The sequence below is a fragment of the Drosophila rhopaloa genome, unplaced genomic scaffold, assembly GCF_018152115.1.
Source record: "Drosophila rhopaloa isolate 14029-0021.01 unplaced genomic scaffold, ASM1815211v1 contig_115, whole genome shotgun sequence".
Lineage (NCBI taxonomy): Eukaryota > Metazoa > Arthropoda > Insecta > Diptera > Drosophilidae > Drosophila > Drosophila rhopaloa.
This window is the reverse complement of record NW_025334990.1, coordinates 19,559,316-19,582,080: the sequence shown is the minus strand read 5'-3', so window position 1 is coordinate 19,582,080 and position 22,765 is coordinate 19,559,316. Positions and strand designations below refer to the sequence as shown.

The 22,765-nt window shown below is 46.9% G+C and overlaps 1 protein-coding gene across 1 annotated transcript; it reads left to right on the top strand.

Moving 5' to 3' along the window:
• Positions 1-10,243: 10,243 nt before the first annotated feature.
• Positions 10,244-22,580, top strand: LOC108043192 (protein gooseberry-neuro). Its single transcript, XM_017121768.1, has 5 exons — positions 10,244-10,698; positions 10,871-11,184; positions 14,599-14,710; positions 21,251-21,826; positions 21,936-22,580. Exons 1-5 carry the CDS (start codon positions 10,641-10,643, stop codon positions 22,211-22,213), a joined length of 1,338 nt encoding a protein of 445 aa, XP_016977257.1. The 5' UTR covers positions 10,244-10,640; the 3' UTR covers positions 22,214-22,580.
• The last annotated feature ends 185 nt before the right edge of the window (positions 22,581-22,765 follow it).

Here is a 22,765-nt window from a genome sequence, read left to right as displayed (position 1 = left end):
GCTTGACAGCTCGAAACTGATTTTGAAACGGTCAGCCGCAAGACTAAAACGAATCCGTGAGATTCTCAGAGCCAAGAAAACGAGTTTTGGTCGGCGGAGAGGCAGTGCGGGCGAGGGTGGAAGTACGGTCTGGCAGCCGGTCCAGGCGAGAGCGAGAGGCGGCGATCGCACGAGAGCGCTGCCGGTGGTTAGAGCAGGGCGGCTGCCTGCCCTGCTCCTGTGTGCTAGAGCAGTGAAGGGAAACGGAAACAAGAGAGAAAACTCAGTGAGTTTTCATAGCATGGCTGCAATTTGGCTTGGCTCCGCCCCCAGAAAACCGAACTGAATGCTCTTTTACATTCCTTTCTGGCGGAGCTAGATTTGGGATAACTCCGAGTGGGCTTAGACTGGCACTCCATTACGATTGTTTATTTTATTTGCGCTTGATTTGGAGTTATGCTTCTTTGGAGCCGGGATCTAAGGTTCGAGGTGGGTGGGTGGTGGCCTTAGGGCCAAGTTGATTGCGCATATCGTATTCATATTATAAATACGATTTCCAACGCCTTCTCAAGTACACTGTTTTCCTGAAACCATATTTTGGTGCGACGCAAAAATAGATTTCCATTATGAAACCCGTAGAAAAGCAAACACTTTTTCCTCTCCATTGAAATGCGTTGAATGAACCGGAGAGGAAAGCAGAATGCAAAAAGTTACTAAGCCCTCAAAATGCGTGACGTTCAGACCTCTCTTCCTTGCTCCACCTTCAACTCGGCCCGGACAGGCTATGACGCGCATTTTATTGCATTCCTATCTGGCTGATAGACGCCTGGCCAAACCAATGGCCTTGGGCTAAATGGGGAATGTCTTGGGGCTCAGGCACCCGTGTCTTGTTTAGTCTGCGGCAAGATTTCCCTTTTTAAACAAGTTCAACCTATTTATTGTTTGTTAATTTGCTTTCGACCGGAAGGGCAACACTGTTATTTTGCGACTTAAACCATCGTAGTTTAACTCAGAGGACACGCTTCATTAAAAGTTCATTTCGCAGCTGTAATTCAATTACTGAGGCAATCCAATCCAGCCGCTGTTTGCCTAAACTAATTAGAAAAGGCCCCATCCCCAAACCAACTCCCAAAATTAATATTCATGAGAAAAAGAGACTCGGAACGACCACTAATATGTGTGGCCGAGTGGGAAGCTGACAAAAACATTTTCGCACGGCCAAAATGGAAGAGAAAAAAGGAAACTCCATTTCCGAGTGCATGACTTTTGGTTAATTTTGTGAGAGTGCTTGGCTAGCTGGCTAGCTGGCGGTGTAAATCAAAGAGGTTTCGGCCATGTTGCGTATACGCCGCGTGTGCGACCATTGAAATTATGCGGCATCATACCCAAGGCAAGGCTGTGGACGTGAACAATATAGACAAAGTTGTTGCCACTGTTGTTGGGAGCAGGCAATTGCCGAGATACTTGCCGAGCGAGCATGTACACATGTCTCCATGTATCTGTGAGATACTTTAAGCGTGGGTGCGTCGCTGAATGTGTGCCATTTGGCAATAATTGTGGGTCTATTGTTTGGTTGGCCGCCACGCTCTGTGTGTGGCTTTGCCGCGAGGCAATCGTTCAATTCGAACGACAACTGAAACTGCTACTGTGCGATTGGCAAAGTTGCCTATGCCGACATCGCCTCAGATGCAGATACCGATATTGATTGTGTGTCAGCGGGAATGATGAATCTGTCTCTATTGAGCATTCAAATGGCAAGTGTGCGGCCTCTGTTTTATCTGCTTAGACTGTTCATGTATTTCACATTCAGCTCCCCTTCATTCAGTTTCGCATTGAGCTGAACCAACTTTTCGAAACACATTATTTGCAGCAAATAAATAGTCCCGACGCCTCAGATGGCCAAATACTTTTCTCTCGTTGACTTTGGCATTTTTGTGGGAATTTTTAATATTTGCTGTAAGCCAGCCGCAAACGGAAGGCACTTCGGGCCAAAGGCAATGTATTTTCCAAGCTGTCGAGCTTCGCAATGCGAGTATCAGTTCAAGTTGGAAAATTCGTTTGCGAACTGGCAGACAAGCGGCCAAGGGAATTAACTTGAGTGATGGCTTTACAATGCTGTGGAATTCAAATTTTTCCCTTGAACCAAAAGCGACAGGCGATTCCAACAAGGCTTCTTTCTAGTGTCGATAAAAGTAGCTCCCCGAAAGCCTTTCTCGTCGGAAATAATTTTTCATAAGCGTCGTACATCTGTGTGTAATGAAGAGACCGCCAAAATACTGAGTTAATGATTTCCAAAGCGCTCCCAATAAATAAACTGAAAAATAACCACTAACGCCCATATGTCAGCTTAGCTAAAAGCCCCTCTGCCCTTACTGCCCGCTCGCCGTAGGCAACAACAACAGCTGCTGGGGCAGTGGCAGTGGCAAGGGCGAAGCGGTGAAACAAGAAAACTAAATTAAAACTCAACCGCAACTGTTTACACAGCAAATGTTACCACAAAGGGGCGGCTTGGCGCACTAAAGCCTCCAAATGACTCCAAACCGAAATCCCAGAGCGAGCTGAGCCGGAAGATGATTAATTAAGGCGGCTACTCGGCAGAGGAGGATCGGGTGAACAGCTCGGACAGTTGGCCGGCGAGGTGAGAAGAGTAATATGTACAAATATATCACTCCTTCGGAACGGTTAAAAACGAATTAATAATGTGTGATCGGAGGCCGCCCCCAAAAAAGTGGAGTGCCAGTTGGCGGATTCAAGAACAAAATCGACTAATTGCGGAGGCAGCCCGGAGGACGTGTCAGCCAATCAGGAGTGTTGTGCGGGCGGCCACGAGCACCTCCTGGATGACGAGGCAAAAGGATGCCTTGCACCCAAGGCCCAAGGACTGCTTGACTCTGGATGGCTGCACAAAGGAGGCCATTGTGTGCATGATCTGTGGTTTCCCTTTCACTCCGCGCAGCTCCGTTTGCAGCGCTTTGTCGGCAAGAGTGTGAACAGAACGGGGGAGGGGTGACCTGAGTTAGGGAGGACACCCAAGCCGCTGGCGGGGTCCGCTATTATCGATGTGTGAATTGCAACAGCCCGCGTCGGCGTTTCGTCGTAAATAATGCGTTTGAGATTCGGTCACAGTCGCTGAAATGTAAGGATTCTTTGAAACCTAAGGGCGAATGGAGACGAAACGTCGAAAATGATCGAGATGAAGATTGAGACCCAGCCTAATTGGCCCCGGCGTAGCGCCTTCGTTTAACGCATTCCTGTTAATTTTGATCTGATCCTTGATTAGCACTCCGCTCGCCTTCTAATAGGGACATTAGGCCAAACTCCTTTGCTTCGTTTCGACCTCCTGGTCGACTCAGCCCTTCGTGTTGTATGGCGTCAAGCCATAAAATTCGTTTAGCACCTGCGCGGCCGTGATCTGAATGTGTGATGTCAATAATCACAATTATAACGCCTGGCCATGTTTTTCAATAAAAGGGATTCGCCGTCGCGATCTACCCTTGAGCTACCTATGAGTTGTGAGCAGCTAAGCTTTTCAGAATATATGCATTTTGGATCCACTTCGATTCCGTCTCCTTTCATCCGTAGCCACGTCCGCGTGGAGAATAATTAATTTATTATCACATTATGATTACAACTAATTTGACATTGAATTATTAGCATGGCCAGACTCTAACCAGATACCGCGGGAAAAATCCCCGAAGTATCATAGACGAAATAATCACGAAACGCAATCAATCCTTTGATGGTGATGCAGATGACGAGCCAAGCCATACTTATTAGCTGCAGCCACAGAACATAAATAATCCATGAGGCAGGAGTTTTCCTTTTCCCTGTGCACTGCTTTCCCGCTTTGATTTATTTACCATAGTATAAATGCATTCGAAATGCATTTTAGTTCTGCGCCGAGGCCTCCACCAATCTTCAAAATTTTCGTCCGCAGTACCATGTGAAAATGGAAAATAAATAATTATTCAGAGGCTCACAGCTACTAAAGTCAACACAGCGATTCGTGCTCATAGTTCAGCCTTTAATTAAAAACGCATTTCTTGACGTTCATTTCGAGTCTTTAATTCCAGTTCCAGTTGCATCTCAAAATCGATTTGATACAATTCCATTTTTTGTTGATTTTTCCCAAAGTGACAATTGCCCTGCGTGATTTTCAATTATTCCCAGCTGAATCGATTCGTCAGTCGGCACATGTCAAAGTGGGGAGTTGGTGCTTCCAAATCTCCGCGTCCATAATTGTGGCACCAAGTCCAGTTCCCGTTAAGCCAAGTGTAATGACTCGTGCCGACTTTCCTAGCTCATATTGCAGCGGCTTTGGACGGACGATTTCTTTTCGGCGAGTGTGGAAAATTGAGCTGCATGTTATCTTCCGTTGATTTAATTAGATTTCGATTTGTTGCGCCATTTTCGCATTTAATTGATGTTTAGTTCTTGGAATCGAAGATTATTATTGAACAGGGTTTGAAGATGCCGCCTACATTGTTCAATCAAACTTTCTGAATTCGTGTAAAATTTTCTATTTCTTTATCTTTATCTTGAGATAGCATTTACGAAAACTTTGACAATCAGTTCTGCGAAAAATTTGATTTTGTGACCACCAAATTTATATTTTCGTACTTCCCCGCTTACATCAATAAATCTGTAAATAATTTACAGTCTTTAGTGGGCGTCCAAAATCAATTTGCAATAAGTGTCTAAGCGTCATTAGGTCGATTAACACATTAGGTATCATGGTCTCCATTATCATTCATTATCATCGCCTTATGCTAATTTCCCTGCTCAGATAAAACCCACAAAAACTCCGCGATACAGTTTTTACCTTTAGCCGACTAATTTAATTAGCATAATTTGGCAACACCTTTTTCGACCGTTGTGGCGACGCCTACTTACCTACGAGCAGATGCGTATCTTCCGGACTGCTCGTAGACAGTCGTATTTCTGTTTGTGCGTTTAGGCCAAAAAGCGCTGCTAAAGCGATTGGCAACGCCAGCGCAGGATATAGGCAGCCAGAAGTTGACTAAGTTGGCGTGTCAAATCGATCATTGGCACAGTTTGACAAGTCTATTTGGCTGGACAAGTCCGTGAAGCAGGAAACAAAACCCGGCCAAACAAAGCCTGTCGCAGCGACCACCGGGAGTTTCGGTCTGGCCAAGTCCAGACCCAGAGTCGCCCGGCGGACAGGGACGGAGCGTAACACTTACGATTCGTAATGGCCCCTAATCATGCGACAAAAAGAGGAAAATGGCAGTGCACTGGCAGGACCTACCGCCGTCAACAGGTAGCCGCACTAGCCGGTGCAGCATCTCGGCTAGTTGGCAGTTTGCGGTTCGGGTGTTAATGGTTTGTTAGTACGCGGCGGTGTCCTTGCTCGCCCGTCCTTGACGGTCATAGTCATAAGTCCGCCCAGCCAGCCCCTCGCCAGACTCACCGCAATTAGGACGCCTGTGGTCGTTGTCTTTGCGGTAATTTAGTCATCTTGCAGGACTGCTTGCGATTTTCGCCGGAAATCGACAGTTGGCGGTCGAAACCCACAGATCTTTGATTTAGCATGCACTATTTAAAAACACATTTGGCAGCCTATAAGCCACTTTTACTGCCAATGCCCAGCGATAAACACCCAGACAATACAATACTCTTGGCCCATAAATCTGAGAAAATCTGCCCTGTCCTGCTCCATCGATAGGCGGTTGCATGTTTAGCAAATTACTCAACACGGTGCAGGGCCAGCTAGCCATTAAATAAATTATAACGAACTGCTGGCGGAAGAACGCCCCCCGCCTTTCGACGCTGAGCGCAAACAAATTGCTCCCTGCCAAGAGCTTGCCCCGTCATGTGGGAGACGACACGCAGTCTGCAGTTTTCGCGGTCCAGGGATTGGGGCAGTGGGGTTTCGGTGATTCGGGGACCCCGGGCGCAAGGGGCAGGGCATTTGCTCAAAGCCAATGCCGCTGGGAGTTGCCTTTTCGGGTGAGTTTTTAATTTATGTTATTGGTGCGAGAGATATAGGGAATGCACTGAGGGAAACTGGTGGTGAAGTCAAGACAATCGGAAATGGGTTGCCCATTAAGGCCGTGTTAATATTCACACGAGTCTTGTCCAATTGTCCATTCCAAAACCAACTCAAACGCGAAATTTCGGTTAAGGTTGCACTTCGAATTTTGCGTGAGCAGTAAATGAACGTACACAAAGCGGAGGAAAAAGAGGCGAAATGAGTTACGGATTTGTGATCGCTTAAGTTGAGTGCCAATCTGAGCCGGCTCCAAGCCCCAGTCATATAAACAAATGAACATATGTAAAATCCATGCTCGACAGCGGCCACGACAACTCGGGCTGACGCTGATGCTGATGTTTTTTACGACTTGACACAGAGTTTCCGAGGACGGACGGGATGGGTCTGTGGTGTCTGCGGTGTCTGCAGTGACTGGACAAAGTGGCCGACAAAAGTCGGTCGGAGATCCGTGCGCTTCAAGCTCGCAGTTCGGCGGACTGCTGACTGAAATGGCTTTGAAGCGCACATTTGCCAAAGTGATCGTAAAAATGCCAAGCCAAATACCTTGAGCACGTCAAGCGCGGCAATTAAAATTGAACTTTTATGTTACAATGACATATAGCCCAGTCGCAGTCCCGGGTTGGCCCACGTCGGAGCGCCTTAGCGCTCAAATGAGATGCTGAGGGGTGACGGCGCGGAGGGGGGCGGGGCATGGTGGTGGAGTGGAAAGGCCATGCGTGTGAACGGGGCAAGATCAAAGCTCGCGCCGCAGCCACGCACTTGCAACTGGGAAAAGGACGCAGCTAGGTGCGAGCGAGCGAGAGGTCTCTTTCGGCCGGACAATGCAAATGCCGAGGCCGGGGTCCCGTGCAGTTTGGTTTCACAATTTAATTGCAAATAAATTGAGTTTTTGGTACTTCATTTAAGCGAAACACGCTAAACTTTCCTGGACTGGCGGATAAATCAAAGTCGGCTGAGGATGTCTTCTTTGCACTGCTCAGAGTTGGCTTTTACGAGGCTCTCTGCCTCCACAAGACAGAAAACTCTTGAAACGAATGGTTTGCATGAAATTAAAATAGTTTCCTATTCAACTGAACGAAAGTGTCTTTTTAGGACTCATCGTGTGGGTAAATCTTTTCGCACCTCTTCTTGTTCCTTCTTGGAACAACCAGTCGACCAACTCTCCCACTTGGGTCCTGCCCAATGCCAAATAATGGGGTTCCTCTAACTGATCCATCAAAACTCCGTTAGAAAACTGTCAACAGATGCGCAGGAACTCTGAAACTGGGCATACAGTAAAATAAATCCGTCGGTAGCTGATGGCCAAACGGAAGCAAAACAAACAGACTGACGGGCCGACAAATATTGAACAATCGCCTATGACAGATCGCTCGTCCATCTGGACCGACCAAGGAGGAGGACAAGTGAAAATTAGGCACACACACGCGCTCCCACTCTCACACATAAAAGACAGTTGTCAAACAGTTTTCACTCCTTCATGCTAAATTTGCAAGGCAAACAAACGCCGTCGTTGGTCCCTCCGGACTCGACGGACTCACCGAACTCACCGAACTCAACGGACTCAACGGACTCACCGGACTCGGCAGACCCAGTGGCAGGGCCAGGACTGCGCGGGGTGCCGCCTAGGACGGTGGCACAGCAAGTGGCGGGCAGTAGCCTGGGACACTTGGCTACTCGTTCGGGATGCGGCTGTCCTTGGCCTTACTATACGCCAGATGCCAGTCGACCATTCTGGAAAGCCCTCACCTATTCATGCGAGTCGATGATTATCATTTTGAAGAACTCTTACGCCCCCGTCCCCCTGTTTTGTTACGAGTTTCCAAAGAGGTTTACGATCTCGTGAGTTTGAATGAATTTGACTGTACGCACTCTGGCCTTTTACTGCCCCTAGTAATGATCTATAGAACAAGTTTTATGCTGCCTGGCGACAAAATTTACAGCCCACTGTAAATCACGGTTCTGCAGAGTGGCCAACATGTGCTCTGATTCAGGAGAAGACAAGCCGTAGAATTTGGCACACAGTTTACGGCGTCCATAAAATCCTGTCAGTAGCGTGGTACAAGGACTAAAGCCTTTCAAGAATTCGATAGACATTGATTTTTGAATCTCGTTTATGGGACACTGATTGGGGGCTTTGTTGACGAAATATTAACTGGAAAGTATCCCAAAGAGTGTGAACTGTTCTCTCAACACGTTTTTTTCGCTACTTCTCAACTTATTTCAGAATTACCAGTTTTATGGGCATGTCACTTGAGGAATTAACCAAGGTTTGATCCTTGAAGCATTTTTATCTACTTTAATAAATACATTTCCATCTCTGAAAAGATTTCCATTAGAACTACGAACACTTCAAACGCTCCAAACTCAGAAACAGGAAGCCAACATGCCAGGACGACATTTATAGGCGGGTTTCCGTTTTACAGGGTCCTTACAAATTTCCTGGCACTTGGCTGATTATTAAAAGTTTTAATGCGGTCGCTGCCGCGCATGAGGAGCTCCGATAATTGAAAACTGTCAATAGGCAAATTAGGGAATTTGTCATGTTTATCGTGACCAACTACTTGTGGTCTCGTCCTGAGCACGGAAACAGGCGGAGACCCAATCAATTAATGCCTTAGACGGGCATGTCCTGTGTGGTTCATTTGCATTGCTGTTTCATTGACGGCGTAGATGAGGCATACCAGTGCACTCAAGTGCCTGGAAGCACTCGGTCCTTGCATAACGCTTCATTAGCATCGATTTTTATGCTGATTATGGGAGAGACTCCAGGTCGTCTGAGCAGTTAATTCCTACTTTGTAGTGCCCGGCATATTTCATCAGCCTGCCAGCTCATTCCGCTCAATGCAGTCCGGGCCGAAGGACTCTGTAATATTTTGATAGCTCAGAGATTTGCATGCGGCCCGCTGCCAGGAATACACTCTCATACACACTCGCATAAGAGGCGAAAGCAGCCATTTTTGGTTTGAGTTCATCCCCGGTCCTCTTCTGGCCCGGTGAAGCCAGATGCAGGCGGCATGTGCGTATCCTTAATATGCGTAAACTTCACGCTTAATTCTTTATATTATGATGATGTCCTTTCGCTATTTTCGCTTTTGTTCGTTGGTTTTCCAATTTTTCAAAACTACATACCGTCCAGACTTCACCAGGTGTGACTTCGTTTGCCGTTAATGGCTGTTGATAGATTTTTATGTTTGTATATCGGTAATTGACTTTCCCAGTTCAGGGTAGAATATGCAGGATGGGATTACTGAGTAGCTTTTAGATAGCTCCTTTTGATCGGTCGCTTGTTAACTTTTGTACGCCGTACCCTGGACATGTAATCCTTCAATCAAAAAAGCACTATAACCAGCTAATGAGCCTAAAGCTAATCCGCATGAGAGGTCATTATTACATTGCATTCCATTAATCAAATGCAGCTTCTCCCGTGGAGGAGAAAACTAACGCAAGCCTTGACACGATTTCATCGACGTAAACAAGCATGAACTGGCATTGTGTGTGTCGCCAAGGGAGGATAAGCCAGGAAGCTAAAGGAAACCCGGACCCCATAAACTTGGATGACAAAGAACTAGTCTAACTAGTGAGAAGCTGGCGAAGAGGGAAGAAAAGAGTAGTGGAAGGGAGGGCAGAATGGGATAAACATACACTGGGAACACACGACACGCCACTGTGGGTGCTAAAAATGCCAAAACCGGAACGATTGATAATGCGTCCTGGTCTGGGTAATGGTGTTGGGCTTGGTCTTGGTCTTGGTCTTGGTCTTGGTCCTCGGCCTGTGTCCTGTGCCGACGGCAGCCTTCACGGTTTAATTGGCTGCCAGCGACAAAATAAAAGTCATACAATTCATACAAAATGCTCGGGGACAGCTGCACACCCAGAGTGATCAGGCGAGTGTCGGCGGGAGGGGGTTGATGTGCGGACGGATTGTGGATGCGTTGCAATATCAAACGTCGGGCCGGCGGGCCAGCGGAGCACCAAACCGCCCTGAACGAGCTCAGCCAATCAGAGGTCTTCCGAGGCGTGGCATTAGCTCGATTAAAGCGCGGTCCGCTCACCGGCGACTCTCTCTCTGTCTGGCCACGAAGTTTTGATCGTTGCCATATTGAATGCCCATAGCCGTGGCGCTCGAGCAGGCATCAACCACTGGAAGGGCGGACGCGAAAGCTGCTCTCACTCTCCCTCCTGCCAGCATCTCCATCTCGGCGGTGGTGGCTCGACGCGGAAACCAGTTTATGGAGCGATCTCATTGTTCGTCCGTCTGCGGAGTAGTCGTCGTCATCGCCCGGCCGGCCGGCCCTCGTTAATTTATGCTCGCGCTTCTCTTTAGTTGCTTTGCAAGTCTCGTGCTGTTTGATCGCCGAAGCGCGCGTAATTCCAAGAAAATTTCCCACAGCCTCACCACCGGGCTGGGAGTTGCAAAGTTCCGTCGGAATCGGAAGCCGCTCGTCGCAGGCTCGCAGTGATGAAGTGGAACTTTTGGGCCATTTTCTAAGTGATTTCCCGCTAATAACTACAGCCTCTGGGCCGTTTAAATCGCAACTGTGCAATTGTATCGACTCTGATGCACTACCCTAAAACCAAAGCCAATTTGTTCTGCAGTGCAACGTCATTTTAGATTCTAAGTTATTAATAAGCACAGTGTTTTCGGACAATGGATATGTCCAGCGCCAACTCGTTGCGGCCCCTTTTCGCTGGGTATCCCTTTCAGGGTAAGCTCGAAAGATTTTAAAACATAACTTAATATTTTAGGCTTACCATTCAATTGGGTCTAACTCACAATCCAGAAAATGTGGATGGATGTACCTTATTGAGTCCTTTTCGCCATTATTTTAGTCGCAAATATAATAGAATGAGTTTTTATCTGATCTCACTCGCTCACAGGACAAGGTCGCGTAAACCAGCTCGGGGGCGTTTTTATCAATGGTCGCCCGCTGCCCAATCACATTCGCCTTAAGATCGTGGAAATGGCTGCAAGTGGAGTAAGGCCCTGTGTGATCTCGCGTCAGCTGCGCGTCTCCCACGGCTGCGTATCGAAGATTCTGAACCGATACCAGGAGACGGGCTCCATTAGACCCGGTGTAATAGGTGGGTCCAAGCCCAAGGTGACCTCGCCCGAGATTGAAACTCGGATCGATGAGCTGCGAAAGGAAAACCCTGGCATTTTCAGTTGGGAGATACGGGAGAAGCTGATCAAGGTAAGTAGCAACCAACACCTGCAAGACTGCAGGAAGCGATAAAATGTTCCAAAACAAAGGATCAAGGTTTTTGCCAGGCCCACCGGTAGTCAAAACCGCATGCCATTATTGGCAGACGCACAGGGCCAAATACAGACCGATTGCGAATCAGTTTACTTCCGTTTTCCGAAAAGTCACGTGGCAGACTTGGGCCGCCCGCTGGCTTTGTTATGGCACGTTGCCGACGACACCTAAAGGCCGTTTGCATATGCCGGCTGGCTAGTTGCACAGATGGCCGAAACGGCCCAAGGACCGATTTTGAACTTGGCCGCTCATTGACAAATTTGTCGTACAACGGCGACGACAAATTTTCGCTTGCCACCCAAACCGTTAAGAAATCGATTAAACCATAAAGAGTCGGCTAACTCTGTTGTTGTCGTTTTTCTCGTCGGCATCGATTGTGTTTTATCCTTGAGGCGACAAGGTGCAAAAAGAGAATATATTTATGTCTTTTGCCTCCAGGACATTGCTTCAAACTTCCTGTTTGACATGCAATTTAGAGGCGTAAGAAAAGTAAGCCTAAAAGTAATCGGGAGGGGAATCCCAAACGAAGTGATTTTTATCATAAAGTTTGTTTTGTAAATCCTCCTTTTGGTGTATCGCAACACACCCGATAAAAATGGTTCATTTAATGGACGGATTTTTAAATCTAATAAAAACTGGTCGACACTGGTGACACCTATTTCTCCATATATCCTCTGCTTTTATAAAAATTGTAATTTTTTTCAATACCTACATGTTATTGTGCCTCATAGCGTACAACTTTAAAAAAGATGAGCTGACATGCCCACACCTCAATATGGACGGGAACGCAAAGTCCAAAAGGGAAAATATGTTATAGCTTAGGACTGAACCTACGCCAATATGGCTCATTCAGGGAGACCAGCTGTCTGGGTAAAACATCGATTTCGGATTACTGCCCACTAGTCGGGACAGCTCCTCTGATCCACGTCTGGATGGATGGATGTGCCTGTGACGGCTGTGTTGGAGTACTTGTTTTCGCCTTTCGGCGGTGTTGAAGAGGAGGCGAAAGATTCACTCGAGTATCGTGTATTCATGCGCCAGCCTCTTTTGGCGGCTCTCGTCTCGCTCTTTATTTGAAGCCGCAATTAGCCACACTTTATGTGGCGATACGAGTTGAGCGACCATCGATACGATCGGTCAATGGATCAGAGTTTGCATCACTTCAGACCATGTCGGAGTCGCGCACTTTGTATCTGCACCGAAAGAAATGCACTTAAATGGGGATTTGTAAATTTGAAGATTTTAGTTGATCAACATAAGTTATGGTGATAGCCTAGTAAGAATCAAAGCGTTAAATGGATGTTGTAAAAATTAAACAAATATTATTAACTTTAATTAACTTTAATTTGACTTGGTTAAACGTATAAATTTGCAATGCCTGTACTCGCATGACATCAAAATATGAAATAATAATAATAATTCATCGTCATATATATTTTTCTAGCTGTGTGGTTCTTTTTGTTTTGTTTGCGCAGGCTTGGTCAGGCACTAGGCTCAAAACTGCCCCCAGGTGCGCTTCACGCTTAATTAGAATACGCTTTGGGCATCTCTCCTGTTTTTGTTTGATCCCTAGTCGCTTGTCGATGGCCCCTCCTTATTTTACAAATACGACTTGCGTGGCGGTGAACCATTGGCTTGCACTTATTAGGAATGGACTTTTGAGTTTGTAGCCTCAAATTTTTTATGTCCCGCTGACAAACTGTTTAATTCCCAGAAATTTAATTATTTAAAAACACAAAACGCACCTGTCACTCAAACAAAAAGCTAACTCAGACTCAAAACGCGACATGCAGAGGTAGACAATATATAGGCGAAGAACGCAGTACGAGTATAAAGCGCAGTCAAGCGTCAATCCAACTGTCAACTAATTAATTAAATTTCAATTGAAATTGTTAAGCAAGAGCCCAGGCGGAGGTGAAAAATGTTTCTCGCAGTCGGGGGCTCGACCGAGATCGAGATCGAGATCGGTTTGGCTTGGGGTTCGGGATTGGAATTGGGATTGGGATTGGGATCCAGTTGTCAGTTGCCGCAAGATAAGCCGTCACACATTCCAGCGGAACAACCGGTATGGTAGACCCCAGCCAGAGTTGCAGACCCAGCACAAGTCTTAAGTAGCGCAACAAAGTTCGGTTGAAAATCAAAACATATTTCTGTTGTTGTCTCCATGACACATTCAATAGAAATAGGAGCCAGCAGCCAGTAGCCAGTAGCCAGAAGACCGACACCAGTTAGCCAGACAGCCCGCGGCAGCACACACACAGCATTCACTTCAGACTGGACAAAATGTCAGTCTCGGTTTCCGTGCCCGGCGTCTTGTCTTGTCCGGTCCCTGTCCTGTCTATGAGGTGCCAGTTATGCCACCTTTGTTAGCCGAGGAATTCAAATTTACCACAGCCCAAAGAGGGGGCAGGGGTCGCCGCACCACGATAATTTCGTTAGTGAAAAAATAATATTATTAATCATGAAAATGTTTGCGGCACATGCCACTCCATTTGAGAAACGACTGACACCAGGCCACCGGCCATCGGACAGACAAGTACTTCGAGGCTGGGTCACACTTCGGCCACCAGGAGCCAGCCTCCAGAGCTGGGATTTCACTCCCAGACATGACGCCGCGTCGCGCAGTTGCGCTTCGCTGTGCAGCGATTAGTTTGAAGTCGACATGTCGCTGTAATGAAAACTGACAGTTTTCGGTTTCTTACCACGGAAGACGGCTTTGGGGCTGATTTCGGGATGGGATATGTGTTTTCAAACTGAAACCTGTCACAAAACAGGGGTTGCCCTGCTAGAACCAGTCTATGACGCACGAGAGATCGAAAAAATCGAAGCTCTTTATTTCTGAGCAGTCCGAAGAAAAGCTTAGCTTTGCAATTTCTCGCAATTTTTTTTAATTTCCGCAGCAGTCTCCTTTCTCGATTCTGTTCAGTCTCTCACTTGTCTCGTTTCATGACACAACAAGCGACACAATCCGAGACACAATCGCAGGGCAAAAGCGCAGATAGAGGTAAATTCTCATGCCTGGCCTAACTCTCGGCTTGACATTTTCCTAATTGGATTACCAGCCAAAGTTTTTGAGAGGGAAGAGGGCCCAAAGACATCTACATAAAAATTGTCCAAACACAAAGCCTGCCCGGCGACTATAGCATTAGTGTCAGAGCTCTCCACCAGCGACCATTCTTCAGAAGACCAACAGTAGCCACCAGAAATATTTATCGGTCCTCCGCCTTATCTTAATGGGAATTGGGTTATTTATTATCTTCGAATACGTAGCCACTGTAATTAGCATTAAAGATAAGCCGAATCATAACCCGATTTTTAATTGGATACTTTCTATTTATTCGATTAATACAGGAGGGCTTTGCGGATCCACCATCAACGTCATCTATCAGTCGCTTGTTGCGGGGCAACGATCGTGGCAGCGAAGACGGTCGGAAGGACTATACTATACACGGAATTCTTGGAGGTAAGAGAAACCAGATTGCTACGATGGGCGATGGAGAACCCCTTTTGGGAACAGACACGGGGAATCTAGCTGTGAAAATCACCGATCATTTATTTGATAATTTCGGAAAATCATCATCAAATCATTTGTAGCTGAAATCAACCAACTGGTGTCGGCAGCATGGCTTTGATCGTCTTAGAACTAGCGACTTAAACTTAAATAAAAGCCGCTCGGAATGGGAAAGAAAAGACTACAATGGATCTGGCTGGCCATACGATAACGATCTCGATGGCTTGTTGGCGATACACAGCCGAAATAGGTGTAGATGATGACACCTGAGAATCAAAAGTACGCAAGTCCCAAGATTCTGTTGCCACATCCCAGTCCCAGCTAATAACCCTGCTTTCCAATGCCTTGTGTGAGATCTCGTAGTGCCCCTTGCCTCTGTCCCATGATCGGAGCCAATAATCAGGCTAAATATGCATAGTCATTCGATAAACGACCGACGGGGTCAAAGCGGTGGTCGTTCAGCCAAAGAGCTAGGTGTTCTACTAGCGTATGCGTTTTGGAAATGGGGCAGAAAATTGTTTTGTACGATCACTCACTGCATCATTAGACGCACTTTGCTTTTTCAATTGGAGCCGATATCCGAACTACTTTTATGTGATCTCCTTTTTGCAATTGTCAATTTTGCCGACATCCTCTGTTATTTGCCGACTTTGTGGTGTCAAAACAGAAATCCCGCCTCACAATAGCCTGGAGGGGATTCCCTGTGATGTCACCCCGATGTTGAATGCGAACAAGCCAACAATGACTCTGAGTTGCATCCGATAAATGGATATTGTAAAAGTGTTTAGGTGTGGTGTCCTTGAAGGAAAGTCATGTGCACTGTTGTTTGCATTCTGTTATTGTATTCTTGAGCGCTGTGTGAAAATGGCACTCACAGGTGAAATGCTAAAGGAAGGACCAAATTGCAAATTATAATTTGATATATGTTTTTTGTTTATGTTTCACCTTTCCACTTATTGACCCCACTCTAGCAAGCTACCATGAAGCACCTGTGTTCTAAAGCTATTTAACTGTTGTTGGAAACGTACACACATCAAAACTTACTAAGCATAATCTACACAGCCCTGGCTCAAGGGTAATCATTATGTTGTCGAAGCGTATAATAAGCACACGCCCTCCCATCATCATTGATTCCTCGGCCCCCATCCGATCCCCGTGCCCATCTGCATCCAATGCCCGCTCGGCCAGCAGAAGTAGCTGCCAGCTCGCAATCACAGCTCCAATCGGAATGACTGCGCAGAGACACATCCCAAGTGGAACTGGGCAGACCCCAACTGTGCTGGAATCTTTGGGATCTGGGATCTGGGACTTGGGACCGGGGACCTGGGATAACAAAATCGGTGCCGGTGCCTGTAATCAACGCCTTCTTTGCCGGCGACTGAATGATTCCTGGCCCTCACCTGCAGACGCCGAAAATAAAATTATGCATTATTAAATATGTTTCTCCATCCGTTGTTTCGCGTATAATTTCGTTTGATTTGGATTTTGAACAATTTATACAACTGACTCGGCCCCACGTTCGGGCCGCGTCCGTCGCCTGTTCCCACTCTCTCTGCCAGCCTCATCTGGAGCTTCCCCGGCTCTGGCCACAAAGCCTCAGTGTCGCTCACTGTGTTTACCGGCGGCTCGCTTTGATCTAGCAAATACCGAAAAATCGATGGAAATATATAAAATACCCAATAATAGCTGAATATGCCCAAAAAAGAAAGAGAAATTGTGTGGGAGCTCCCGAAATAAGTAAGGTGACAATAATGGTGTTATAAGTTTTGATCAAAACCAGTGAGTATTTGAAAAAAAAAACTGACAAAACGAGTCGAATAAAGTCGTTATTAAGAGCATTGATTGCAGTCAAGAGATGCCGATGGAGATCCTCAGCTAAAAACCAATTTAAATTGTAATGTTTTTAGAAACTAAAAGGTGTGAGAAAAGGTGAGACATCCGATGAACCTAATTATAATTCAAATGCGCCCTAGTTTGAGCTGCTTCCCGAAAGAAGCACGATATAGGATCGCAGCGAATACACCTAAAAACCCAGTATTTATTATTTTATGTTCGTACTTCACTTCTCCGTAATCTTCGACACGATAAGCATTGATCTCCACGCCCGTTGAAGAGACAACAAACACACCGCTAAACGCTTGACACGCCTCCGCCAAACGGCCTGACAATAGCCAAGCTGTCTATTCTGAGCCCTAAACCTTGACTGATAAATACGCGTGCGATTTTCTTTATTTAGTTCGATCCCAGGGCATTCTCGTCCACTCAAAGAAAGAAAGTGACGCAAAACAGTGAAATCAAATGGCAAAACACCGACAAGAAGTCAACGGCGAGAGAAGAAAAGCCGAACAGAACACTTGTGGCAATTAGTGGCCACGACAAAGGCATCAAGAGAGGCCGCCGTGGGAATGGCTGGCGATATTTACAAAATACTCTCCCCCAACCCAAGGACCCAGGACCAGACAATGCGGCAGCGATGCAAGGGCTGATCCTGGCCTCGTCCAAACACAAACAGGTTCAATTATTTGCAAAAAATATAAACACAAAATGGCAGCCGAAGGACGAAGGACGAAGCAATCCTGTTTGGTGGTTCACACCTCCTCTAATGATTCGCAACGGGATGTCAGGGGGGGGAAGGAGAGGAGAGCAGAGCAGAGCAGACCAGAGGAGCATTCCTGCAGTGTCACATGACAAATGACCGCAAGGCGAGGGAGGCAACTCGGCGGTGATTGCGCAAAAATACCCTATCCTTGTGTGTGCGGTCTCTAACCCGCAGCACCGACTTCGGAGCTGTCCCTATCTCACACATATGGCCCGATCCAGTGGTTGGCTCATTTGTTCGACTCGAAAACCCATTAAAATCGTTCATGCCCGAAAAAAGTGTCAACGTAACAAAAGCATCGCTCTGACTTCAAATGCACCGGTCTCGAGCGGCTTCTTTAATGCCCACCAGGGTGTCCTGGAGCGTTCTGTTTGATCTCATTGTAGGCCGGATCGTCTCGGACCGACTTTCGTATGTTTTCCGCCGCCTCGATACACTGGTGCGCCCCGCGAGTCCGTCGTTCGTGTTGATGAGTTACAAAATATTTTATTAACGTATTATCACACTTTAACCGACGTCTCCGTCCCACTCCCTCTGCAGTTATTTGGCTCCTTTCCTCTTTCTCTTTCGTTCTTGCCGCCGCGGCTGTTCATCTGGGATTTGTTTTGATCAAGTGTTTGTATTCATTGTTATTTAAATTAGGTTTTTTCATTCTGGCCCTACGTTGGACTCTTTCGATTTCGATAATTACGTTTCTTTTGCCGCCGGATTATGATTATGACTAATTTTGGTCTCTTTTTTATCTGCGTTGTCCTCTTGCGTAGAAGCCCTTTCGACTTTTGTAAATTAGTTTAAATGGGCCCCATTGGAAAATCGTTTGAATTTAATCATGGTATTTAGTGGTCTGCCCATTCTTAATGCGTTCCCCTTATCACTGCGGAGGCGTTTCTTGCATACATTTTTGGATACTTTGTTGGTAATATTACAATGTGTATATAATTTCATCACGAGTGATTTACATGTCAAAGTAGCCTGTGGCTTAATATGTCTCTGGGTGTACAAAAAATAAATTAAAAACTTATTTTTAAGCAAAGGATCTCAGGAACTTTTAAGTCTGTTCTAATTAAAGACTTGACTCAAAGGTATTTAATAATAGACGCACGGTGCCAAGCAGTGCAATTGATTACTTCTTTAACTAGTAAAACAAGAAATCAAATTTTTTATGTCATATCAGGCAATGGTACATTCTATAACAGTTATATATGTAAAGACGATTTTAGCGATTTTTATATTAGACAAGAACTAAAAAAAAACACAGTTTTTGGCCAAGCTCCAAATCGAATTATAGAGTCTTCTTCCAAATGTGAAAGTTCGACTTTATATAGTTATTTATATATTTGTCTAGTCCCTTGAATACAAGTATAACACCGCAGCCACATTCCATCCCACGTGAGCGACTCAGCGCTTGTTAAACTTAGCGCATATAAGCGGCATTAATTTTAAAGCTCCTGTAATCCTTTTGCTGACATGAGTCTTAAGACACGAATCTTAAGATTTAACGAACAACATTCGCCGGAATCGAGCCCGACCGAAATGAGCTGAGTTGAGCTGGGCTGGGTTACCCTTCGGCCGGGCCCCAGTCAATGTCACATAGTCCGAGGTCTTTCAAATCCCGAATCCGTGGCTCTGCGGCACAGAACGCGTGTGTCTCCAACTGACATCTGACAGGTCGGGTGTCCGCTGTCGGGTGTTGGGGCTCCCCTTACCCCCCGCAAAGCGAGGGGCTGTACAAGAATTGTTTTCCAATTGCAGGTCGCTGTTCCAGGCACACAAAAAGCTGCATTAGATGCACTAATTTCAATCAGGGGTCAGTGTCAGGATGGCTGATTGATGAGCGACTGGGTTTCACTTCGCCCCCCATATCTTTCCGAGCAAGATAAAGGCAACAGAGCAGATTGATCTTTGTCCCAACTGCGATAGAAGCTGTGCAGCAATTGTCCATCAGAGGTGATTCGCTCCAAAAATAAATACCCAGAAAAAAGACTGGGGAAATGACCGCTTGCCTTTTGCACTTTGCCACACAAGTGCGAGTACTACCTGCTGTTCGGAAACACAACCTTAACGTCGTCAAAAATGATGGAATACCCGGCCAGATTACGAAACCGCAGTAATTTATCAAAGCTCAGGGCCCCAAACGGTTTTCCACGGCGACCAGTCACCGAAAAGAAAAGAAAGCCCAAAACTCAAAGAGCTTCACAGTAGCCAAAGTGCCCTGCCGATGTCGGTGTTGGTGCCAAAATAAAAAGGCTTTGTCTTCGGCGCTGCTGGATTGTTTTCTCCCCGGACCGCCAGTGTACCGGGTCTCTTTCGCCGCTATTGACGGGTCAGTAGCAACAAATTAATAAAATGTTTAACATTTAAAAACTAATTGATTTTTCTGCCTTCCACCTTTCCTGGTGTCGTTTCTCTTGGCCGCTCGCTTTGTCTTCTTGCCCCGGCACCCATCCACGGATTCTGCAGCTCCAGAAATCCCGACCCTTTATTTCGAATAATTAAGTTTTATTGTTTCGTATGTTGAAAGATTAATAGTCCGACTTCTGTATTTTATCATTCATATCCATTCATTTTCATTTAATACGCATGTGAACTTTTCGATTTCTTTATTGGACCACAGCCCGAACTAAACAGTGGGCGTTTCGCGCTTCGGAGTTTTTTGAGGTTTTGCTTAAGGCGATTTTGGGTGTGGCCTGTTGGTCGGAGAAGCTCATAAGCGTGCCGAAAGGTTATTTTTCGGTTTGCGTTTCAAAACTAAGCTTTTGCCAATCCGATTTCGACAGTTTGCATACTTACGCGACTGGGACAGATTGGTAGTATTATGTACCTTAAAAAAAATCTCAGACACGATTGATCGGAAGGTCTAACTCCGAGGGTCCCACCTTTATATTGTTACCAGTGTTTAATCACCCATTAAACACATCGAAAAGGGAAACAGGAAGCCACCTAATTCTCAAGATCAATTAATAATTTCACTTGACAGACCGGAAAAGATCAACACCCCATTACTGACCGCAATAGCCAAATAACTCAGTTCCCGAGTACCTGCACAACACACGAGCCCACGAATGCGTTCAATTCAAAGGACAAGAACGATCAATTTAATCGAAACACAAACCGTTTCCGCTCACAGCGGGATCGGAATAGGGATACGCTGAGTCCTGAAACCGGTGAAACTATTTTGAAAGCCGAGCTTGTGATCCAGTTGAGTATTTCCCGCAAAAGACCACCTCCTTCCTGCTTTGATCCTAGGCCGGTGGGGCTGTGCCTGCATCGCGCCTCGAAAACCCAGTTTGTTGTGTAATGAGCTCTCCAAACACTTTGGCATAGCCGTGTGACTGCTCTGCCACACGCCGCGCTTCAAGCCCGATTGCCAATGACGGCGGCTTTCCTTGTTTCCCTTTCGTAAACAGATGCCGAAGTTAATTGGCGCACTCCTCCATGGCCGCTGACAACTTGCCGATCATCTTCTTGTGTAATGTGATATATTGTGTCACTTGTCAATACTGTGACTTTTACGAGCTGCCAGCGGCAACGCCTTGCGGGATATGCAGAGCCCGTCCGGCCGCATTGCTGCTTTCTGTGGGATCGTCGGATCGGCGGACCGTCGGTGGCTTTGACAGATTTGTTGCGCTCCCTGACGTCTCAATTAATATGCAATGGCGCGCAGTGAACGTCGACTCCCATTCACACAGAGCTGGGGGCTGTGCCCAAAGCCGATCCGGGGGTTACTCGATCCACGTCGGTGGGCCTGTTCATTGAATCCGGAGATCAAACCGCGGAATATGGTTCAGTTTCGAGGGAACCAAAGGGCGTGGAAAATTGAATGGCTGCTTACGAGGCGTTTATAATTTTAGTTGCCTTTAATAAAGACCCGAATCTCTTTCCCATCGTTGCAGGCCGTGACTCCGACATAAGTGATACGGAGTCGGAGCCCGGGATTCCGCTGAAACGCAAGCAGCGTCGCTCCCGCACCACCTTCACCGCCGAGCAGCTGGAGGCCCTGGAGCGGGCCTTTGCCCGCACCCAGTACCCGGACGTCTACACCCGGGAGGAGCTGGCCCAGACCACTGCCCTGACCGAGGCGCGCATCCAGGTCTGGTTCTCCAACCGTCGTGCTCGCCTGCGCAAGAACTCGGGCGGCTCGAGCTCCGGACTCTCGCCCATGAACAGCGGCAGCTCGAGTGTGGGCGTGGGGGCGGCGCCTCTGGGCTTCGGCCCCTTGGGCGTCGGGTCCATGGCGGGCTACAGTCCAGCGCCGGGCACCACCGCCAATGGGGCTGGCATGGGCGACGCAGTTCACCACGCCGCCAACGCTCCGAGTTCCCACCACAGTGCAGCAGCGGCGGCCACGGCGGCGCACCACCATACGCAGATGGGTGGCTACGACTTGGTACAAAGTGCGGCGCAACACGGATTCCCCGGCACCTTCGCTCAACCCGGCCACTTTGGGGGCCAGAACTACTACCATCAAGGTGGGTGAACTTCAAAAAAATGAATTAACAATATTTAGTCCCTTTGGCCTTTCATCGATCAACTATTCAGTCCAAATTCAACCTCCGTCCATCCTCTCTCCCGCTGCAGACTACTCCAAGATGACCATTGACGACTTCTCCAAGCTAACCGCCGACAGTGTCTCCAAGATCTCGCCCTCTCTGCACCTGAGCGACAACTACTCAAAGCTGGACTCGCCCTCGAACTGGTATCACCTCAACCAGTCGGCGGTGGCCGCGGCCAACTACAATGCCCACGTAGCCCAGCACCAGCTCAACGACTACGCGGCTGCAGCGGCTCACGGCTCGGCGGCCGCCGCCTACAACCACCCCCTGCCGGCGCAAGGTCAGGCCAAGTACTGGTCGTGAGCTGGTGGATCCGGCGGCTTTTGCATGAGTTTCATGCATTTTAATTATCAGCAGAGGCACATGTAGATGTTAGGCAACTATCTATACCCCTAAACGTGAATATGGAAAATAACGGCTTGGCTATAATTTAGGATTACTTCGCTTACTGCACGTGCATTACATGGCTTTTATAGGCGCATTAGGGCTGCCAACGTTCCATACAAGCACTTCGGAAAAATAGCTACAAATTAATTTATATTTTGAAACCTTAGTAATGAGATATTGTTAATTACAGTACATATGAGTGCCGGCGAAAATTCGTTTAATTAAACCAATGATGTGGAAGGTACTTTTGAGCGTTGAAGCAAAAAGAGACGCTTGTAAATTCAAGAAATTAATAAAAAATATATTATTAAATTGATAAGACTTCATTTTTAAAATAATCCTTGATTTAACGGTCATTGCGAGTCATTGGAACACGTTATTACCACGTTAATTAAGGTTCCAAAGGTTCCTCTATTGGTGAGGTAAGTCATTCAATGCTCCACTCCTATCCTTGAGAAAGTAACTCAA